Source organism: Petaurus breviceps, unplaced genomic scaffold (genome assembly GCF_028583685.1).
Source record: "Petaurus breviceps papuanus isolate PSGF00001 unplaced genomic scaffold, PetGlider_PUasm1.0 77, whole genome shotgun sequence".
NCBI lineage: Eukaryota > Metazoa > Chordata > Mammalia > Diprotodontia > Petauridae > Petaurus > Petaurus breviceps.
The window spans coordinates 7756043-7778962 of NW_027186492.1; the positions used below are offsets into that span (position 1 = coordinate 7756043).

A 22920-nucleotide genomic window follows, 5' to 3' on the forward strand; every position below is an offset into this window, starting at 1 on the left:
CAATTCTTTTTTTTCCTATTTAAAAATTTTTTTGGTCTTATTAATTTGTTTACTTTTAGTTTACAAGATTCAGTTCCACAATTCCTTTAGTTTCAGATTTTCTCTCTCCACCCCCCTCCCCCCCACCCATGGCAGCATACCATCAGGTATAGGATCTGCAAGTACTTTCACATTAGACATTAGTCAGGTTATAAAGAAGGATTGTATCAGATGGAGTGAATAGTGGGAAAGAGGAAACAAAACCAAACAAGAAAAAGAGCAGGTAGTTTGCTTCAATCTGGATTCAGACTCAGTTCTTTCTAGTTCTTTCTCTAGATGTAGACATCTCTCTCCATCATGAGTCTTTTGGGGTTGACTTATAACCCTGCATTGCTGAGAAGAGTCCAGTCTATCAAAGTTGGTCCTCACACATACGTTGTGTCTGTAATTGTGTACAGATTTCTCCTGGTTCTACTCTTCTCACTCAGCATCAGTTCGTATAAGCCTCTCCAGGTAAATATGAAGTCCATCTGCTCCTCATTTCTTATAGCACAATAGTATTACATTACATTCATATACCACAACTTGTTCAGCCATTCCCCAATTGATGGGCATCCCCTTAATTTCTAATTCTTTGCCACCACAAAAAGAACTGCTATAAATATTTTTGTACATATGGGTCTTCCTCCCACTCCTATAATCTCTTTGAGATACAACCCTAGAAGTGTTATTGCTTGGTCAAAGGGTATGAAATTATTTATAGCCCTTTGGGCATAATTCCAGATTGCTTTCCAGAATGGTTGGATCATTTCACAACTCCACCAGCAATGCATTAGTGTTCCAGTTTGTCCACACCCTCTGCAGCATTTGTCATTTTCCTGTTTTGTCATCTTAGCCAATCTGACTGGTGAGATGTGGTACCTCAGAGTTGTTTTGATTTGCATTTCTCTAGTCAGTAGTGATTTAGAGCATTTTTCATATGCTTATAGATATCTTTAATTTCTTCCTCTGTAAACTGCCTGTTCATATCCTTTGACCATTTATCAATTGGGGAATGACTAGTGTTCTTATAGATTTGACTCAATTTTCTGCATGTTTTAGAAATGAGGCCTTTATCAGTGACATAGGTTGTAAAGATTCTTTCCCAATTTTCCACTTCCCTCCTAATCTTGGTTACATTGGCTTTATTTGTACAGAAGCTTTTCAATTTTATATAATTAAAATTATCCATTTTGCATTTTATAATGCTGTGTAATTCTTGGTCATAAAGTCTTCACCTCTCCACAAATCTGACAGGTAAACTATTCCTTGCTTTCCCAGATTGCTTAGAGTGTCAGCCTTTATACCTAGATCATGCACCCATTTAGACTTGATTTTGATATACGGTGTTAGATAATGGTCTGTGCCCAGTTTCTGTCATACTATCCAGTTTTCCCAGCAGTTTTTGTCAACTAGTGAGTTCTTATCCCCAAAACTAGGGTCTTTGGGTTTATCAGACAATAAATTACTATAGTCATTGACTCCTGAGGCTTGTGTACCCAATCTATTCCATTGATTGACTGCCCTGTTTCTCAGCTAATACCAAGTAGTTTTGATGACTGCTGCTTTATCATACAGATTAAAATCTGGTATAGCTAGTCTACCTTCCCTAGCATTTCTTTTCATTAATTCCCTTGATATTCTGGACCTTTTTGTTCTTCCAAATGTATTTTGTTGCTATTTTTTCTAGTTCTATAAAGTAGTTTTTTGGTAAATTGATTAGTATGGCACTAAATATGTAATTTAATTTAGGTAAAATTGTTGTTTTTATTATATTAGCTCGACCCAGCCATGAGCAATTGATGTTTTTCCAGTTAGTTAGATCTGACTTTATTTGTATGAAAAGTGTTTTGTAGTTGTGTTCATATAGGTCCTGGGTTTGTTTTGGCAGGTAAATTCCCCATCCAATTCGTTAAGAATTTATTAAGAGGGGCAGCCAGGTGGCGCAGTGAGTTAAGAGCGCTGGCCCTGGCGTCGTGAGACCCAGGATCGCTTCCGGCCTCAGATACTTGGCACCCATACAAAATAACTGGCTGTGTAACCTTGAGCAAGTTACTTAACCCCAATTGCTTAAAAAAAAAAAAAAGAGTTTATTAAGCAGACTGCTATGTGCAAAGCACTGGGGAGAAAGAAAGAAAAATCGTATGATTTATACCACTAAGTATATACATGATTGTTTAAGAAAGGAGAGTACTAACAGCTGTGGAGCAGGGGAGGGGAGAGTATGAGGAAAGTCTTCATTTTTCCCTGAGCATTTTCCTTGATCCTCACCCTGGTTGTGTACGCTTAATAAAAGACCTGTATTTAAAGCATTTTCTAGTTGGACTCTTGAATGAAAACAAGGAACAGACTAGGACATAGACCCATTACTAACCTGTTAATAACCCTTTTCTGGATATTTTGTACTTTTTTGGTGTCCCCCTTGAAGTTGTGATGCCCAGAAGTGAACACATTACCTTGGATGTGCCCTGACTAATGAGCACTAAAATCATGTAAGCTTTTTAATTTCTATGACATACTTTGGCTCATATTGACCTGCTGTTTAGTCAACTAAAGTTCCAAAGTCTCATTAATTGTTATTAAACTACCATTAAGATGGAGTTTTCCTTTATCCTATACTCTGGTAATTTTTTTTTCATCAAATAATTATTCCTGTTAAATTTCATCTTATTAGCTTTTATCCTGTTGTTGAGCCTATTAAATTGTATCATCTGTAAATTTGATTAGATTTTATGCTTTTATCTTTTCTCTGTGAACAAGAATCATTTAACTGAACAGGACCAAGGAAAGTGTTGTGTACTAGAAATCTCTCTCCAGATTGACATCAGTCTTAAGTGGTGACCTTTGGATATTGTTATTAACCTAAAAATATCATCTAACTGTCCTATCATCCTAGTTTGCATTTCCCTGTGTTGTCCAAAAAAGATAATATTGGAGACTGTTAGATGCAGTAGTAAAATGAGGATACCATGTATTTATAGTATTCCCCTGACTTGCTTTCTAGTAATTCTCTTCGAAAAAGGAAATAAGGACATGTTCTTAGTGAACACATGCTAGCTGTGTTCCCTTTCAGCATCTGTTCACAGGATTTATATGTGTGTGTACTTCTTTCTACCCCATCCATTTATGTTTCTTTTCATTTATTTTAAATTTGAATTTTTCCCCTCTATTGATGTTTCAGCTTGTATGAGAGCAGGGGGCAGGATATCCGTTAAGTCTCTTAAATTGCCAAAGTTCTTTGAGTTACAGAATTTTGTTTTAATTTCTTCTGGGTTTTTTTTGTTGTTGTTCAGTAGTTGGAATAATAATAGTGTCCTAGGTGTGTGCTGGCGTTGGTATGTCAGGATGCTTTTGTTTTATCTCAGAGGTGGAAGACTGTTTTCTGGTTGGTTGAGGAGGGAGGAAGGGCAGAGAGTCTTCTTGAGTAAATAGAGGTAAATACAGGGGAGTTTCCTGGGGCATAGGAGCCCAGAGGGACCAAGCTGGCCATCTCCGAGTAGTGCCATTTTCAGGCCTCTCCATTCTCTCTTGGGTAGGAACTGGGCTGCCCCCAGGTTAAGCCTCAAACTTTGGCTCCACAGGAATGCTGTTGAGCTGCAGAGAATCTTTGTTCTTCCCTTGAGTTAGGGAGGGCAAAACTTGAGTATTGAGGAAATGTAGGAACTTTCAGCCACTTCCTGTGAGATTTGGTTTTGAGGAATATGAGAGTTTGTGCCATTTTTATTTGAGGTAGAACCAAGCATTCTAGTAATTCCCTGGACTTTGATCCAGGATGAAGGTAGTTGAAAAGCATAGGCTATGAGTCTTCTCAGGCATGGCTACTCTGGGAGGACAACAAAGTCAAGCGGGTCATGTCTAGGTAAGTGTCAGCCCTAAGACCTGATCAATATCTCTATTTTTTTCTTTGACATTTTCTTTTTCTGTTCCAATTGTATCTTTCCTCTTTATTCTGGAGGGCAATTGGGGTTAAGTAACTTACCCAAGGTTACATGGCTTTTTTTTGTGTGTGGGTGTTAAGTGTGAGGCCTGAACCGAACTCGGGTCCTCCTGACTCCGGGGCCAGTGCTTTACTCACTGCGTTTCCTCTTTATTCTTGATGTGATGAAGGAGGGGTAGTTTTATTCTCAGTTTATGCTTGTTGTTACTCATATTTCTAAAACTATTCCAGAACTTTTTTTATTTACATTTTTTTATTAAAAGTTAAATTCTTAGTCAAATTTTGGCAGTACTCAGTTGTATAGTAGTCTTGAAAACTCTTTCATTAGTAGCCAGAGAGTTAAAATGTTTATGTTCTCCTAATCTTCAATAAAAATAAGGACAAAGATCTATTTTATCATTCTTATCTTGGATATTACTGTCACCAAAATTATTTTGAATTTTCAGTGTTTTGCTCTTAGATTTAATTAGTGTTTTGGTTAGTCATTGAGATTTTGAGTAAACACTAAATTTCAGTTAATGTTATTTGGGTATATTTTGCATGTTAAGATAGATACTTCATCAGGCAAAATATCAATAGTACACATTTTATGGAGTTCAGTTTCATGCAACTGCATCCTATCTGTTTTGGTCTTAGAAGAACCATTAAATATCTTACTCTTCATATTATAGGAGTCACATTTTTTCTGAGAGCAACCATTTGTTAGGAAGAGTCATGGCCTGTCAAATCTAAAAGGCTACATAAAGAATATCTATTCTATATTTTCTTTGGAAATAAAAAAAGTGAAGCTCACCAAGGTTAAGTAATTTATCCAAGGTAGCACAGTGATATAGGGAAAATTTTTTTTTTGTTATTGTTTGGGTTTTTTGTTTGTTTGCTTTTTGGCGGGGGGATTGCAGGGCAGTTGGGGTTAAGTGGCTTGCCCAAGGTCACACGGCTAGTTTTGTGTTAAGACTCTGAGGCTGGATTTGAACTCAGGTCCTCCTGACTGCAAGACCGGTGCTCTATTCACTGTACTACCTAGCTGCCACCCTGAAAAGAATTGTTTTGACTTGACTTCTACTAGTTTGGAAAATAACAGATGTCACTATCCTTACTTAGGCTTACTCATAAGGTCCTTCCTCAGTTTTCATGTTTTGGAGGTTTGGGAGTTATATGAGTTTTGGTGACAAGCCTAAGGGGAATTAAAGGAACAAAATAACTAACTGTTTGTTTTTTCTTGCTACTAAAATAATAGCTCACATTTTTATCACATTTTGATATCCACAAAGTACTTTCCCACTGAGAGGTAGATAGTACGAGTGTTATTATCCCTACCTGACAGATAAGAATATTGAAGTCAGCAGGGTAGTTAAAGCACTTAAACATAATAATACAGTTAATTGGAGTTGGGGTAGCTAAGTGGTTCAGTAGATAGAGTGCTGGACTTGGAATCAAGAAGACTCACCTTCTTGGGTTCATATTTAGTCCGATACACTTACCTAGCTGTGTGACTGTGGATACTTTCACTTTACCTGTTTGCCTCAGTTTCCTCATCTGTAAAGGGGGCTGGAGAAGCAAAGGGCCCATGCCACTCCAGTGTCTTTGCTAAGAAAACCCCAAATAGGGTCACAGAGTCAAAAACAACTGAAAACAGAGTTGGAGTCAGAAGATCTGGGTTTGAATGTGATTTAGCTCTTCATTTCTCATGTGATCTTGGGTAGTTCATCTCTCCCCTCTGTCCCTTCTTCCATACATCCATTTCTTTTCTCTCCTCTCTTAAGATCCCTTCTTTGGATGAGTTTTCAGTCTCGTTAAATCTGTATGATTGAGTTTCCATTTACGAAAGTAAAAGCCCTTTTTTCTGCTACCTTTTTCTGGACTGTTATGCCTATGCCATTCAACTCTACCCCTTTATAAGCCTTGTCTTCATCTGCCTTTACAGTCCACTTTATCCTCTGGAACCTCAGTACTGTTGTTTACAAACTCCCTTTTATTCTACATCTCTTCATCTTATATTCTAACTTGTGCATGAAGCCCTTCCTTATCTCCCTAACTCCTGGTAGTACTGACTTCCCTCAAAAACTATCTTGTGTTTAACTACTTTGTATATATTTATATTTATTCTTTTCATAGTGAGATAAAGTAAAGTATTGTTTATTCTGATGTGTATTTTGCTTGCTATCTCCCTGATTAGAAGATAGTTATTGCCTGTAGAGACTGTTTCATTCTTTGTTCTTGTATCCTTGCCATCTACTACAGTACTTGAAACATAGTACAAGTTTAATAATAATGCTGGTTGATTGATTGCTTTCCTGTTCTCATAGAAACCTCTCTCCAGAAGACACCATATATCCTTTTCTACATTCTCAGATATAGTCAGTTTCTTTCATACTCTCTTGTTCCTTCAAATAACCAATAGACCATTTGGATTCATTATTCTTCTTTGTTGCTAGTACTACCAGACCCTTGATCTACTGTCATTCCTCTCTGGTCTCTTTCTGTTATTCATTCCTCCTGTATGTCATCTCATCTCTAGCCTTGCTAGTATAACATACTATTCTACCACTTGTGCTCTGACTTTTTTCTCCTATTGAATCTGTAGTTGACAACTTTAATTATGTGTTGTCCTTTAGCTTTTTCATTCCTGCTTTGTCAAACCTCAACTCTGGGCCACTCACAAATATATCTTCCATTTCTACTCCATGCTGCTTTATGCTACTGAGAATTGGGTACCCTATAAATTCATATTTTTGAATCTTATCAAGAAGACCTGAGTTTAAATCTGGCCTCAGACACTTACTAGCTGTGTGACCCTGGAGAAGGAAATGGTAAACTGCTTCAATATCTTTGCCAAGAAAACCCCATGGACAATATGACCCTTGGGGTGATGAATCAGATACAACTGAAAACTGAACAACAGTCTCATGTAGCCCTCACTGCTTCCAAAATACCTCCTTTTCCCCCCTCAAATCCTCACACTCCTTTTCTCTCCTGACAACCCTTTTCTCTGTGCAGATGCCTTCACTTTCTACTTAACTGAGAAAATCAAGGCTGTCACCATATTCTATCTATCTCATTTACCCTGCTTCACACTTCAAAATGCTTCTGATTCACCCTACATATGTCTTATTTGTACCTAGTTGTTTGCATATTGTTTTCCCTGATTAGAATATGAACTCTATGGAGCAGCTAGGTTGTGCAGTGAATAGAGCACTGGCCCTGGAGTCTGGAGGACCTGAGTTCACATCCACCCTCAGACACTTAAACACTTACTAGTTGTATGACCTTGGGCAGATCACTTAACCCCAATTGCCCTGCCTTCCCCCCTCCAAAAAAAGAAAAAGGAATATGAACTCTTTGATAACAGGCCCTGTTTTTTTTTGCTTGGTATTACTTGTGTTTAGCACAATGCTTCACACATAGTAAGTGCTTGATAAATACTTGTTGACTGACTATATCTTCACCAATACTCTTCTTCTCTTTTGATCCAGTCTCTATAGAAGATGTAATCCTTCATGCCATGGTCAATCCTTCTACTTGTGCCTTTCATCCCATTGACCCCTGTCTCCTAGACCTTGCCTCATCTTATTCTCTTATTTTCAGTTTTATTCTGATCAGGGAGATAGCTCCTTACTTGCTGCTTATGACTTTGCCCAGGTCTTTCCCACATCTTATAGCTTGGCAAGATCAAGTGTTTGATTGCTGAGATTGTTTCTAGGCTTTTTGTTCTAGTGTTACACTGGCTAAACTTAAGCAAGAAATGGTGGTAGCCCATGGTGATACATTTTTTGGTATCCTTGTAACAACTTTTAAATCTCCCCTTTTTTGAATAAGTCAGGTTGAAGTTGTGTTGGACATAGTCCCCAAGGAAGTCAAAAACAGAAAGAAACCAATCTACCAACAGGATTTAAGTGCCCTCTGTGTGCTGTCCTTGGTGATACAAGTAAAAAGAATTAATCCCTTCTGGAACCTTGCATTCCAGTGGGGTAGACAGCAAGTGTGTGTGTGTATGTGTGTATATATATATATATATGTACAGCATAAATATTAAGTGAATAAATGTAAATATACAAAGTACTTAAATACAAGATAATTTCAGAGGCAGGGCACTAGTAGTTGGGGAGATCAGGAAGTGTTTCTTTATGGTAATCCTTGAACTACTTTAAAGAAAAAAAGACTTTGAGGCAAATGTAAGGGAAAAAAATATAATCTGGGTATATAGGATGAGCAGTGCAAATTCATGGAGATGGGAGATGGGGTGTTGTGTGAAGAACAGAGAGGAAGTCAGTTAGTTTGTCCAAACTGCAGTGTCAAAGTCATAGTAATGTCCAGTGAGGCTGAACAGATAGGTTGGACCCAAATTGTGAAAGGTCTCTTAATATACCAAAATGTTTATTAGCAGTACTTTTTGTGGTAGCAAAAAACTGGAAACAAAGTCAGTGCCCAATGATTAAGGAAGAATGGTTAAAGAAAACATGGTATATTAACCTAAGAGAATAGTATTGCATTGTAAGAACAATTCAGAAATTCAAAGAAACATGGAAAGATTTTTGTATAAACTAATGAGTAAAGAAAACATAACTCTGAAGAAAATATGCAGTGACTTCAGTAATATAATTGAAACTCATTAAAGAGGCAGTGAAACTGACAGATCTTGGGAGAACAGATAATCCTCTCAGTAGAAAGGAGTATGAAATGTTGCCTCCATTGTCAGATGCACTTGGTTAGAATGGTTTAGCTCTGGAATATATCAGAAAGTTAATAGTATAAAAAAAGAAAAAAATCCATTAAACTTTAATAATAAATTCATTTTGTGCCTTCTAATTTTTCCCCTAATTTGTTGACTTTGATCTACATAGACCTCAGTTCAAATCCTACCTTAAATACTTACTAGATCTGTGACCTGGACAAGTCATTGAACCTATCTCTGCCTCAATTTTCCTGTCTTTAAAATTGGGATAATAATAGCACCTATCTTACATAATTTTTGTGAAGATCAAATGAGATGACATGTATTTTGCAGACCCTTAGGGCACTACATAAATGCTAGCTATTATTTTTAGACACTTCATTTCCAAATTGCTTCTACATGAATAGCCAGTCTATTTCATGTTCATTAAAAGATAATAGATTTATCTTACTATTGCTTGGACTTTACCTTATCCAGTACTTTCCAACTCTCTTAAAAGATACTATTTAAAATTTATAGGTATGAGGCTTCTGTTTAGTATATAACCTTTGTCATCTTTTCTTTCTTGACCCTGGGCTATATTTTCCAACATTTTTCACCTTTACATTAAAGTCACTGGGTTTTAAGGCCTATATTGATTTAATTTGTAAAATCTTAATTGAATTCTTTGTAAATTTCTCTCCTTTCTCCTTTGCAAAATATGTTGGCATATAAGCCACAGTTACCTTTATGGTGCTTTTTTTTTTTTCATTAAGACAACCAGATGCTCCATGAAATATTTGTTGTTGCTTTTGAGTATACTGTGAAGCCACCTTGCCAGCTTGTATATTTTCCTTTTCTAGAAGAACCTGTGAGCTATTCTTCCTTTTAGCAGCAACTTCTTTATATGTCTTGGTTTTATTTATAGTGAAAATGTCAACATTAGTATGATCCAAGTTCTTTGCTAATATGTTGACTTACGAATCTCTGAACAGATACCTCATTTCAGATACCAACAGTTTGTTTAATAAATTAAAAGCTGGTTTTTAACAGTGTGATCCTTAAGACCTTCTTTTCCCTTTTGTGCTACTCTTTCTTTTTTTGTTGTTGCTGTTTTGTTGTTTTTGCTGTTTTTGGAGAGAGGAAGTAGGGCAATTGGGGTTAAGTGACTTGCCCAAGGTCACATGGCTAGTTTTGTGTTAAGTGTCTGAGGTCGGATTTGAACTCAGGTCCTCCTGACTCCAGGGCCAGTGCTCTACTCACTGCGCCACCTAGCTGCCCCTATTCTTTCATTTTTACTACGAAAGGAAAAGGTAGCCACACAGTCTTAAGCATCATTTTTTTTTTTTTTACTTTTGTTTCATGGATTTTCATGAACAGAATCTCATCTGGAGGCACCAACTGACAACAGGCATCTTTCTACTTAGCTAATCTAACAACATGCGTAGTCTTTTGCAGAAAACATACTTTTTTTATCCTCTGCACCTATGAATCATATCCATGTAGGCATTTCATCCAGTGGCACAGATCTCAACCCATACACAACTTCTCTTTCATTGTATCCCTTATTCATATTCTCCAATAAATTCTCTACAGGGGTTCCACGCAATATGGTAGGAGCCTTCAACTGGATCTCATAGCACTGTATGTATATCCAGTGCAGCATGCAAACTATCCACTGATTATCTATCACTTTAGTTGCAAGGCCATTCTATGTTTTTTTCCTCGTGGACTTCTTTCCTTTTTCTTTTCCTGTCCACCATACCTTTCTGATGACATCCTTTTCACTGACTCTACTACTCACTTCTTCATTAGTACTGTAATTCTTGCAGCTCACTCAGCACCATCAGATGCCTTTCTTTGTGTAATCCTTCAGTTTAGTTCTTTTGGAGCTATAGGAAATCAGTCGGAATACATTGTTTAAAAGATCATAGAATATACTTTAAACCTTTCTGGTATGGTGGAACTTGTCAGAGATAACATCTCTGCCATGGTCTTAGAAAACCTGGAATTATGACCATGCCAGGATGAGGTTGATATTGTTATTGAGGTATCTATAAATATCATTAAAGGGGAGTGGTAGAGTTGTTAATAACATTATATCTCACATTTAATAATAACTTTAATAAAGCCTCACCAAATCACCATGTTTTGTGTTTCTTATAAATGAAATTAAGAAAACTCTACTGTTGCTTGTTATTTTTTTATTCTTTTGTAAATGAAAATCAGAGAAGGGGATTTATAATTTCATTTATGATTTAATTTAACATCTTAATTAATCTAAGTTTTAAGAAAGAAATGCATCATTCAGTTCTGTGGTTTTTTTCTTTTACCTTTTAAGGAAGAGAGAGAAAATCCTTCAAAGAGGAGTAGAATAGAACGTGATATAGATAACAATTTGATTACATCAACACCTCGGACAGGAGAAAAACCCAATAAACAGATATCTCGAGTAAGACGGAAAAGTCAAGTGAATGGAGGTTTGTTAATATTTGTATATTTAATTTATGGGTGGGAAGAGATATCAATTGAAGTGATTGTATTCCTTTGTCCAAAACATTTAATCTTTTTGGGATATAATCATGGGTAACTTACTTTCTGTAGAGATGGGATTAATGCCTTCTTGATATCCTTACAAAAAAGGAACATGATTGATTTTCTAAATTGAGATTTAAATATTGGAGTGAATCATGGAAAACGTTCCACCTGCTTTTTAGTATTTTGAGGGAATAAAATACGCAATCCTATTTGAAAATACTTCCACATTGTATATCAGTTTTCAGTTCATTGAGTATAGACACTAAATTACTCCTTTTAAAATTCATGCGTTGCTTCAGTGTATAGATGTTTATCCTGACATGTGAGCATGAAAGAATGTAGTGCCATTCTTAAGAGAATTTTTGCTAAATCTGTAAAATGAAAAGGCTAAACTAAATTATTTCTGAGGTCCCTTTAAGCTCTAAAAGTCTGAATCTTCATGTCTGTAAATCTTAAGAGTAGTAGTTTCCAAGCTACTCCTGCATTTGTCTGTATGGAGGAATCATTGATGATGTTGTTGTTGTTGTTAAGGGGACAGGATAAATCGTTTAAAAATTTATTGTTTTGTTCCATAGAAGAATATTGATAATAATTATGGTCATGAAGATAAATTTTATTGAGTATTCCGTAATAGTTAAATTACTATTTCCTTTTTTTTAAATCTCTTCTGCATTGGATTTAGGGTTGTAGATGTTGGTTAATCTCTAAAATGAGAGATAAATATTAGCTGATCTCTGTTTTAGACAATCCCCAGCTCTAACATACCAACATTCTCAGAATCCCTTAATTTCTCCCAGCACACTGTAAGCTCTTTTAATTTTGAGGACTGTTTTCATTTTTTACTTTGTTTCCTTAATGCCTGACACATAAGAACTTATAAATGCTTGTTGAAATTAATTGAATGAATAATGTTGGAAAAACTAATTGTTACTTCTTTTAGTTGGCATGCAAATGCATTCAGATCATTTTTAACTATTTAACAAAGTTTTAATTTCCTGAAGCAATGAGTGCTGCTTGAATCAAAGATAAAATTTGTCTTTTAAAGTTGTTTCCAGAATCCAAAAAATTTTAGCATCGAAAGAAATGTAAGAAAACATTTAGTGCAGCTACCCTTTCCCCTTCTGTTTTATAATTTAAAAGATTATCCACAGGTCATTTTTAGTACATTCTTTAAGGCATCATTCAGTATAACATTTGTAAAAAAGTATCAAGTGCTTTCTGCTGCTAGTTTATTTTCATTATTTCTTGTTCACATGCTTCAGATTTGAACTCTTTCACTATGTGAAAGATGGCATGGTATAGTGGAGAGAACACTGGACTGAGATTAGGAAGAAAGCTTTGATCATGGCCATGAGCAAGCCATTTAACTTTCCTTGCTCTCTCACCTGTAAAGTAGAGATAATACCTGTATTGCCTACCTCTAATGATTATCATAAAGCTCAGTTGAGATTATTTATAAATATTTTGCAGACTTTTAAAAGCATTATGTGAATGTTGGTTGTTATTCCCCTCCATAGATTTCTAGCTTGAATTTGAAAAATATTCTCATTTTAGCTTTTAGTTTGTTTCTGATTCACTGATAAGTCTTTCATTAATAGCAGGCCTTAATTGGGCAAGCCAGGGAACTTCAGTTCTTCAGGGTTTGTTTTCTAACACTTCAATTCTCTGTCACAGCAGTTTCCAAACTTTTTGGTCTCAGGACCCTTTATAACTCTTAAAAATTATTAAGGACTCTCCCCGCAACACACACCCACACAGTGCTTTTATGTGGGTGATATTTATCATTATGTGCTATATTAGAAATTCAAACATTTTTTATTACAAAAATAATTTTTACCTCACAGACCTCCAGAAAAGGTCTTGGAGACCTATAAGGGTCCCTATACCACACTTTGAGAACCATTGCTCTATCACATTTGCTGCTGCTGCTTTTTACATTGCTTGTACCTCATTTATTGGAAGCATTTTAATGACCTACTGAATGAGGGTTCTAAAAGTTATCCATAAACTTTTGTAGAGGCTAAAATTTGTTCACTGATGTATGTGTGTTCATGCAACAAATATACCAACTGTCCTCTGTTAAGTGTGCAGTTATTTGTATAACAGACAATGGATGACATTCAGTGCAAAACACTTGGAAACAGTGACAACAGATGCATATTTACCCCCAAGGTTTGCTTTAAAAATACAATAATCGTAGTAATAACATTTCTATGATATCTTAAAGTTCACAAATCAGTGCTATAACTCTTTTGCTGGTGGGAACCTACGGGGAGAAAAACAGAAAAGACAGGAAAGAAAAAGAAGAAAAGAAAAAAATTAAAGAGCTAAAATGGGAGGAAATCAGTGGGAAATAAGAATATAGTTCTGTCTCATAGTGGCCCCATTAAAATAGTAGAAGCATCCCGATAGTGAGCACTAATCATGAGAATTTTAAAAGTTCTTTCATAACTTGATTTTACTTTATTCTTAAATTTTCCAACCCAACTCTGTACACTTTTGCTAATTTATAATTTATTGGTCAGGCCATTTTGCCCATAAGCCATGCTGATTCTTTATTTGTTCCTTTTAATAACAATTGCAGGGAATCTTCAGGAAATAGAATCCTCAAGTGTACATAAATTACTTAATTGTCAAACTGAGTCTCAGGCTGTATGCGTCAGGTTTGTTCTTTATATGTGATGGAAAAATTTGTCTCATTATTTGGGTTGTTTTTGCTTTTGTTTGCTTGCTTGCTAAAATTATTAATAATAAACAAGCATTTATTAAGCTCGTACGATGTCCCAGGCTCTGGGTAAGTGCTTGGAATACAGAGAAAGACGAAAACAGTTTCTGCTCTCCCTAATAAGGGAAACACCTTGTAAATAACTAGATACATTGGGGCGGCTAGGTAGCACAGTGAATAGAGCACCAGCCTTGGTGTCAGGAGGTCCTGAGTTCAAATTCGGCCTCAGACACTTAACACACATTTACTAGCCATGTGACCTTGGGCAAGTCACTTAACCCCAATTGCCCTGCCTTCCCCCCCTCCAAAAAAAGCAGACAAAACAAAACCCCCCAAAACAAAAACTAGGTACATGCAAGATATATACATGATAGTTGTATGGTGATCTGAAAGGGAAAAGCACTAGCAGCTGAGGGAACCAGGAAAGGCTTCTCTTGCTTAGGTTTTAATTTGGTTCTGAAGCAAGCCAGTGGAACTAAGAAGCTGAACATTTATACATGTTGTATGTTTGATAAATTCTTATTGTATTAAGAATTTTAAATATAGATGTACTCACTTGAAGAAAAATAAATCCAAACATTGAAATATACAAAAAATATACCAAAACAAACAAATGAACCCTCCAGGTTATTCACTTCTCCTAGAATTTTGTCCCAATATTTCTTTAAGAAGTTGCTCTGAAATACTTTAAATAACCTATTTTATACATAGCCCTTTATATAAAATGTTGCCTGCATTATTTTAGAGAAATTTAGGATATATTTGTGAAAGATGTTTTATTTTCAGTATAGTTTATGAAGCTTTGTTTTTTCTTTTTCTCAGAAGCTGGTAGTTATGAAATGACAAATCAACATGTAAAACAAAATGGAAAACTAGAAGATAATCCTGCCACCGGGAGTCCTCCAAGGACTACGTTGTTGGGGACCATTTTTTCTCCTGTTTTCAACTTTTTCTCACCAGCAAATAAAAATGGTAAGTATCAACTTTTAAAGATAGTGTGGATTAAGGAAGTACATATTTTCAAGTGTTTTTCCTAGTTTATACTTTTAAGACATGTTTGATTTTTTTTTTAATTCCATGTTTTATGACTTAACGTTGCACAGGAACAACAGTAAAAGATGTTAAGGTATTTTATAATAGAAAGAAAAAGGTGGGCTGGACTTATGTTGAGGTGGAAATATGATAGACACCCATAGTGCTCTACCTGGTATCTTTACGAAATTAGGAATAATTGAGGCAGCCCTTTAGCACCTTAACTTGACCCTTGAGGTGAATTTATTGGAGGATATAGAAGACAGAACGACATATAGATAGCTAAAGTCTGTGTTATTCGAGACAACTTGATAAGATAACAGATGTTGAAGCACTTTAGCTTCATTGGCTTTGTGTTTGCTATCTTTACAGATAGTGTGTATTTGATCCCAGTGCATTCGTTGGATAGACTTGTAATGAATAGCCACTGTGCGGGAAAGACGCGTCACGCCTCCCTTTGACACAACATAGTCTAGCTGGGAGAGCAGTAGCTATAAGGTAGAACATGATAGTAAAGAGTGTCATAAATATTCAGTAGGTGGCGCAGTGTACAGAGCACCAGCCTTGGAGTCGGGAGGACCTGAGTTCAAATCCTGACTCAGACACTTAACACTTATTAGCCATATGACCTTGAGCAAGTCACTTAACTCCAATTGCTTTGCCTTCCCCCCTGAAAACAAACAAACATACAAAACCTAAAGGAAAAGGGATTTTAAGTGAAATTGTAAACTTTTGTTGCATAGGTTGTTTGTTTATTTTGGAGGGGGGGAAATGAACAATTAAGGTTAAGTGGTTTGTCTGGGATGACACAGCTAGTAAGCCTGATTTGAACTGAGTCATCCTGAATCCAGGGCTGGTGCTTTATCTATTGTGTCATCCAGTTGACCCTGTATACAGTTTGTTGTTTTTTTTTTTAGACATATAGTTATAAAAAGTTTAATAATGTAATAGCAAAAGTTATTTATGTATCCTTTTACAGTTTTTTATTCTATACATTTTGAAATGTTTTATTAATGCTTTATTTTAAAATAATTTTTACTTGTAATAAAACTTCTAATCAAAAATATACATAGAATTAGATAATTGAGAATTTTAAAGGACCTTAGAGGTCATGTGACAGCTTTAATCATCAGTCTAAAGCTCTGGTCTAGAACCTTTTTGAAAACAACTTATTGCTTACAACATAAAAATCAACAGTGTTGTTTTCACGGTTGGTCCTCAGATCTTTGCTGTTAGCAATGATAATTTGACCACCAGACTACTTATATAACCTATATCTACTATGTCCAGTATCTGTCCTCTGATCCAGTCAGCCGTTATGTCTTTACTGTGCCCAGCATTGTTTCCCTTCCCTTTATTCCCGTGGTATAGACTTCTTTACATCTTTCTCATCTGGCTTGAGGTACCTTTCTCTGTTCTACTTCACCATATCATTCTAAAATAACCAGTCATTATTTCTTTTTTTTTTTTTAAGTAATTGGGGTTAAGTAATTTGCTCAAGGTTACACAGCCAGTTATTTTGTGTGGGTGTTAAGTATCTGACAGCGGAACTGATCCCGGGTCTCCCGACTCCAGGGCCGGCACTCTTACTCACTGCACCACCTGGCCGCCCCTCCAGTCATTATTTCTTATAGTGAACCAGTCATTATTTCTTTTAGTGCAGTAGTATTCCATCACAATTGTATACCACAACTTGTTTAGCCATTCCCCAGTTGATGGTCACCCCCTCAATATCCAGTTCTTTGCTGTCACAAAGAGAGCTATTATAAATATTTTAGAACATATAGCTTCTTTTCCTTTTCTCCAGTCACCTTAGGAAACAGACCTAATTGTGGTATTGCTGTGCCTTACTATATGTACAGTTTTATAACTTTGGATATCATTCTGTCTCCAAAATGTTTGGATTAGTTCACAGTTCCACCAATAGTGTATTAGTGTCCCTATTTTTCTACATCTCCTCCAACATTTGTCATTTTCCACTTCTACCATTTTAGCCAATCTGATAAGTGTGAGATGATATCTCAAAGTTGTCTCAATTTGCATTTCTCTAATCACTAATGATTTAGAGCATTTTTATCTGACTATACTTTTGATTTCTTCATTTAAAAAACTTCCTATTAATACCCTTTGACTTTTTATCAATTGGGGAATGACTCATTCTTATAAATTTGACAGAGTTCTCATTTTTTTGAGATGAGACCTTTATCTGAGAAACTGTCTAAAATTTTTCCCAGTTTTCTGCTTTGCCTACATTGATTTTATTTGTACAAAAACTTTAATGCAAAAAAAGTATCCCTTTTGCAAGTCATAATGTGTTCTGTCTCTTATTTATTCATAAATTCTTCTTTTATCCATAAATCTGATAGGTAATGTTGTTCTTCTGGTTTTCTCATAATATCTCCCTTTATATCTAGGTCATATATCCATTTTGACTTTATCTTGGTAAATGGTATAAGATATTGGTCTATACACAGCTTCTGCCAGACCACTTTCCAGTTTTTCTAACAACTTTTACTAAGTAATGGATTCTTAGCCCCAAAACTTAAATCTTTACATTTATCAAGCCCAATGTTACTATAATCACTTACTACTTTGTATTGTATGTCTCTTCTGTTCCACTGATCCATTTTTCTGTTTCTCAGCCAGTACCACATAGTTTTAATAATTACTACCTTATAATAGAGTTTAAGATCTAGGACTGCTAAACCTCCTTCCTTTATAGTTTATTTTCGTTAACTTCTTTAATACTCCTGACCTTTTGTTCTTCCAAATGAATTTTGTTTTGTTCTTTTTTTTTTTCTAGCTCAATAAAATAATTTTTTGGTAATTGGTGTGGCATTGAAAAAATAGATTAGGAAGAATTGTCATTTTTATTATATTGGCTCTGCCCATTTCTGAACAATTACTATTTCTCCAGTTATATAAATCTTTTATTTGTATAACAAGTGTTGTATAATTATGTTCAGGTAGTTCCTGGCTTTGCCTTGTGTAATATAATGCCAAAAAAAAGGCAACTTCCCAAGGTTCAGAATACCAGCATAGGTGCTCTCCATTTTATTCAGTAACAAACCCAGAACAGAGAAGATCAAAACATGACATCATTCCAAATACAGCATTTACTAAGTGTGATTAAATAATCTCCAAGTACTACCCCACCCCAGGACCTTCCAATCATTCAATCAATTACAAAGTCCCTGTTCTAAATACTACTCCACCCCTAGGCTATACCTTCATTTGGTCCACCACAAAACCCCTCTTCTCAAATGGAGATTAGTTTCCAAACATAGGTAAAGTACCCTCATTTGTCAATCACAGAGCACAATAAGGTCAAAAGTTCCCCACCCCTGGATCACAATTGAATCTACCCCAGAGCTACATCAAGTCCAAGCACAGCACTTAATACCCAAATGGAGGTCTTTTCTTCATCTTGACATGAGGCAAGTTCTCAGCAATCTTAGTTCCTGGGGAGACAAGGCTTAGCAAGGCCATAAGATACATTGCCAATCCCTTCATGAATTTATCCTCTGTCTGTAGAACAGTCCTAGAACCCCTGAACACATTAGCAAAGCCCTCTCCCAGGATTTCTGCAAACATACAACAAGAAAATCCCTCCTCAGGGCTTCTGAACCAACAGAAAGGCTCCCAGACCCCTGCAACAACAGCACTGTCCTTCACCAGTGGACAGTATTCATTCTGTCTGCAGGACAGTCTCCAGACCCCTGCAACAGCAGCACTGTCCTTCACCAGTGGACAGTATTCACTCTCTGTCTGCAGGACAGTCTCAGGGCTTCTTAGTGAACAGCCAGGTTCCAGGACTTCTTCAACAAAAGGACTGTCTTTCACCAGTGGACAAATCTGGCAAAACAACATCAAAACAGACAAAGTACCAGCAAAACAGCCATGTCTCCTCAGTCCTTGGCAGCTCAGGGGGCAGGTCTCAAAAGTCCAGGGCAATTCAAAGCGGCCACCAGCAATTCTCTTAGTCTCTCTCTCTCCACGAGGTGCTGTTTCCAAAAAAAAGTTTCTTCTGCCTCTCTCTTGTCTCTCCAAATCTATGTCACCAGCTCCTCCCAGTTCAGGACTTTCTTTTCACATCAACAAGTCCATCCCACAGGTGGGATTAACAAGCTCTGGGTTTTAACACAATCAATTTGAAAACCAAGCCAATACAGGGGAATCTTTAATTGCCATTACTATCACACCTTGGCAGGTATACTCCCAGGAATCTTGTATAGTCTACAATTATTTTAAAGGGGTATTACTGGTAACATAGAGAAATACTGATGATTTATGTAGGTTTGCTGTATATCTTGCTAAAACTATTGTTTCAACTAACTTTTTAGCTGAATCTCTAGGATTTTCCCAGTATATCATCATATTTTCTGGGAAAAGAGAGAGTTTTATTACCTCAGTGCCCGTTCTGTTTCCTTCAACTTCTTTTTCTTCTCTTATTACTATTTCTATCATTTCTAATACATTATTGAATAATATTGGTGGTAATGGGCATCCTTGTTTCACTGTTTTTGCGGGGATGACTTCTAGCATATCCCCAATATCATATTTTTTCCCCTTTTTTTTTTTTGGAGGGGGGAAGGCAAGACAAGTGGTGTTAAGTGACTTGCCCAAGGTCACACGGCTAGTAAGTGGTAAATGTCTGAGGCTGAATTTGAACTCAGGTCCTCCTGACTCCAAGGCCAGTGCTCTGTGCCACCTAGGTGCCCCATATCTTCTTTAAAGACATTCAGTTTTATTAAAAAATAAATCAAAGTCCTGACTTTAAAACATATTGCATGGTGATTATCATTAAAATTATCTAGTTCTGGGGGTGGCTAGGTGGCACAATGAATAGAGCACAGGCATTTTAAAATTGCTCAGTCATTGAACTGAATTGCTCAGTCATTGAACATTACGTTGAACTTTCTCTGAAGAAAAGATTTATCAAACTTATCAGAAAACATGAAATTTTACAGTATTTCAATGTGTCCCCCCCCTTTTTTTCCCCCCAGAAAGTAGATTATAATCCGTTAGGATAATTTAATTTTAAGAATAATGATTTTTAGTTTATTAATCATAATTTCAGGAACATCAGGATCAGATTCCCCCGGACAAGCTGTGGAAGCTGAAGAAATAGTAAAACAGCTTGATATGGAACAGGTAGATGAAATCACTACCAGTACAACTACATCAACAAATGGAACAGCTTATTCAAATCAGGCAGTCCAAGTAAGACCTACGATAAATAATGGTCTAGAAGAAGTGGAAGAAGCAACTAATCGTGATATACCACCTCTTACAGGTAAAGACATCCTTTAAAGAACTAGAAATTATAAGAGAATAAATTAACGTAAACTTTAAAATAGACAAGTAAATGCACATGCTTTTTCTCCCAAAAATTTTAGTGAAATGTATTAAAAAAAGGAAAAGACTAAGTTGTCACTTTCAAGGTCATGTTGTAACTAAACTAGAAAGCTGTTTACCAGTTGAGAATTTAATACTTGGCGAAAAACTGATTTTTAAAAATCAACCCTGCTAATTAAATATTTTCACAAGCACTATTTTGAGAATTTTTTGATACCTTTGAGCTTTCAGATATATTTTGTCTGTGTGAACACATCTTAAAATTACTCAGTGTATATAAACTTATAGTACCAACCTGAGCCTATTGGAGTGCACACATTTTTATATGTACTTTAAATTGCTAACTAAAGCTTTCCTAATAGACTCTGAGACTGAGAGAAAGGCCTTCTCCAGGCTAATAAATCTTCCCAGGGCCTTGACAAACTATCTGCTAGGTCCCTACCTACTTCAGGAGTATGGAGACATTAAGGAATACAGATTCTGTGACTACCAAGGGTTGTAATAGACATGCTTCAAAAATAGAAGGGGAAAAAAGTGTTTACCACAGAGTTTGGGAGACTGCCATGGACCCTGTTAGTGAAAGAATGTAATTCAAGAGTGGCATAACTAGAATCAGTACGTGCCCAGCTCTTCCTTAGATCTGTGAAAAGTATTTGTGCTCTTTCTAGGTTCCTAGGATCACTGTAGAAATAACTACAAACTCCTTTTCATTGTTAGTATAGATTTACTTATTTGCCCTTCCCTTATTTCTTTTTCTTGATTATTAGTTCAAGGCATTATGGTAGACACTGGGAAGGCAAATGAAAAGCAACAGTCCTTTGAGGACCTTTAGTAAGGAAATGATTCCTGTATACAAGTCTCATTTTAGAAAATATTTAAGAGTAGGCAGTGAGATAAAGTAGAAAAGGTACTAGATTTGGAATCAAAGGACCCGAGTTCAAACCTTGAGTGTGCATCATTAGCTATTTGACCTTACTCAAGTCACTTAACCTCCCTCATCCTCAGCTTCCAAATGAAGAGATTGAACTAAATTTTCTCTAAAGGTCTTTCCAACTTTAAATTTTATAAAACTCTCGGAGGACAAGGAGAATGCAGAGTATATAAGAAAGTCAAATAAATTAGCCTGAGTGATTAAAGGAGGTGTGGGATGACTTTTGATTGTGGAATCTGGAAAGACTTTAAAAGATAATAGTATGTCTTCTGGGACTTAAAGAAGCTTTGAAGCAAGTCATCAGGTAGAGAAGGCATAGAGGAAGAATCCATTTCAAGCATGGGGGAAAAGAGATTACAGAGGCATAGAAGAAGGTTGGGTAAACTGGGGAACATGGGGTCACCTAGTTTAATTGGAGCTTAGAGTTCACAACAGGGAATAATACCAATAAAGCTAGAAAAATCCACTGGATCCAAAACAAATTAATATGTTTTATTTCTAGACATTGGAGAGTCACTGAAGGTTTTTTAATGGGGCAAGAGATATGATCAGATTTGTGCATTAGGGGAAATTAGTATGATGGTAGTGTGAAGAGTGATTTGGAGAAAGGGTGACTAGAAACAGAGACACTCAGTAGGAGTCTTATTACATTATTACAAACAAAAGTACGTAAAAGGCAGTGGTAATAGGAGAAATGGAAAGGAGAGGGCCCAGGTGCAAAAGATACTGCATTGGTAAAACTGACAAGGTGTGGCCATTGATTGTTTAAAAAATGTCAAGAATGACTTGAGGGTTTTAAGCATAGGAAGATGGTAGTGCATTCAGCATAAATGTGTAACATTAAGAAATAGAGGCTTTCAAAAGATGTCATAAGATCATAACTCTAGAGATGGAAGAGACCTCTTCTAGGTCTGCATTAGAGATGAAATTTGAACCCATCTTAAGGTATAATGAGTTAAAGGTAGTTCAAAATGTTGGACCAGAGAGTTCAGGGTTGGTTGAGATAAAGATTTAGGAGTCATCCTTATAAAGATAGTAACTGAAGAAGCCCAGGAAGAATGTTTAGAGAAGAAAACAGCACAGAGTCTTAGTAATAGAATTAGAAGAGCCATGGCCAAAAAACAAAGCCAAAAGGAGAGAATATTGAGAAGGAAAGCAGTCAACATTTTAAGTGCTAAAAAAAGAACTAAGATAATGAAGAATGAGAAGAAACCCATTGGTTTTTGCATTTAATGAGAAGAGACCATTAGAGTTTGCATTTAGTGACCATACTCAAGCACCTTGAGTAGACTGGCAGTCCTGGAAACCAGCTTGTATAGAGGAATGAGGATTGAATAAGTAGTAATAATGCAGCCTCAGATACTTAACACTTACTAGTTGTGTGACCTTGGGCAAGTCACTTAACCCCAATTGCCCTTCCAAAAAAAAAGGCCAAAAAAAATTTAAGCTCTTAAAAGCTAAAAATGCTTCAGGACTTTATATGTAGAAATGTCAAAGTAGTAGTAAAAAGCTTACTTTATTGAAGCTTTTATGCATTGTAAAAGTAAAGAGTAAAAGGTTTTGTTTTACTTTACTGAATTTTAGCACCTGTGTCTCCAGATAGTGGTTATTCATCAGCCCATGCAGAAGCAACCTATGAAGAAGATTGGGAAGTATTTGATCCGTAAGTATAAGTGATTTTACTATTGACTTGTAAGTATAAGTGATTTTACTAAAGCACCAAAGCTCCT

General features: G+C 36.1%; 1 protein-coding gene across 3 annotated transcripts in view; it reads left to right on the top strand.

Annotated features, from left to right (window-relative positions):
- Positions 1-22920, top strand: part of CTDSPL2 (CTD small phosphatase like 2) — a 111201-nt gene that overhangs the window by 64278 nt on the left and 24003 nt on the right. For 2 of the 3 annotated variants that reach the window (XM_069105928.1, XM_069105927.1), the window contains 4 exons: positions 10948-11086; positions 14692-14841; positions 19982-20197; positions 22775-22853. In XM_069105928.1, coding sequence (XP_068962029.1) covers positions 10948-11086; positions 14692-14841; positions 19982-20197; positions 22775-22853 — 584 coding nt within the window. The remainder of the gene's footprint in view (positions 1-10947; positions 11087-14691; positions 14842-19981; positions 20198-22774; positions 22854-22920) is intronic. The other variant, XM_069105929.1, reaches the window with a different exon arrangement.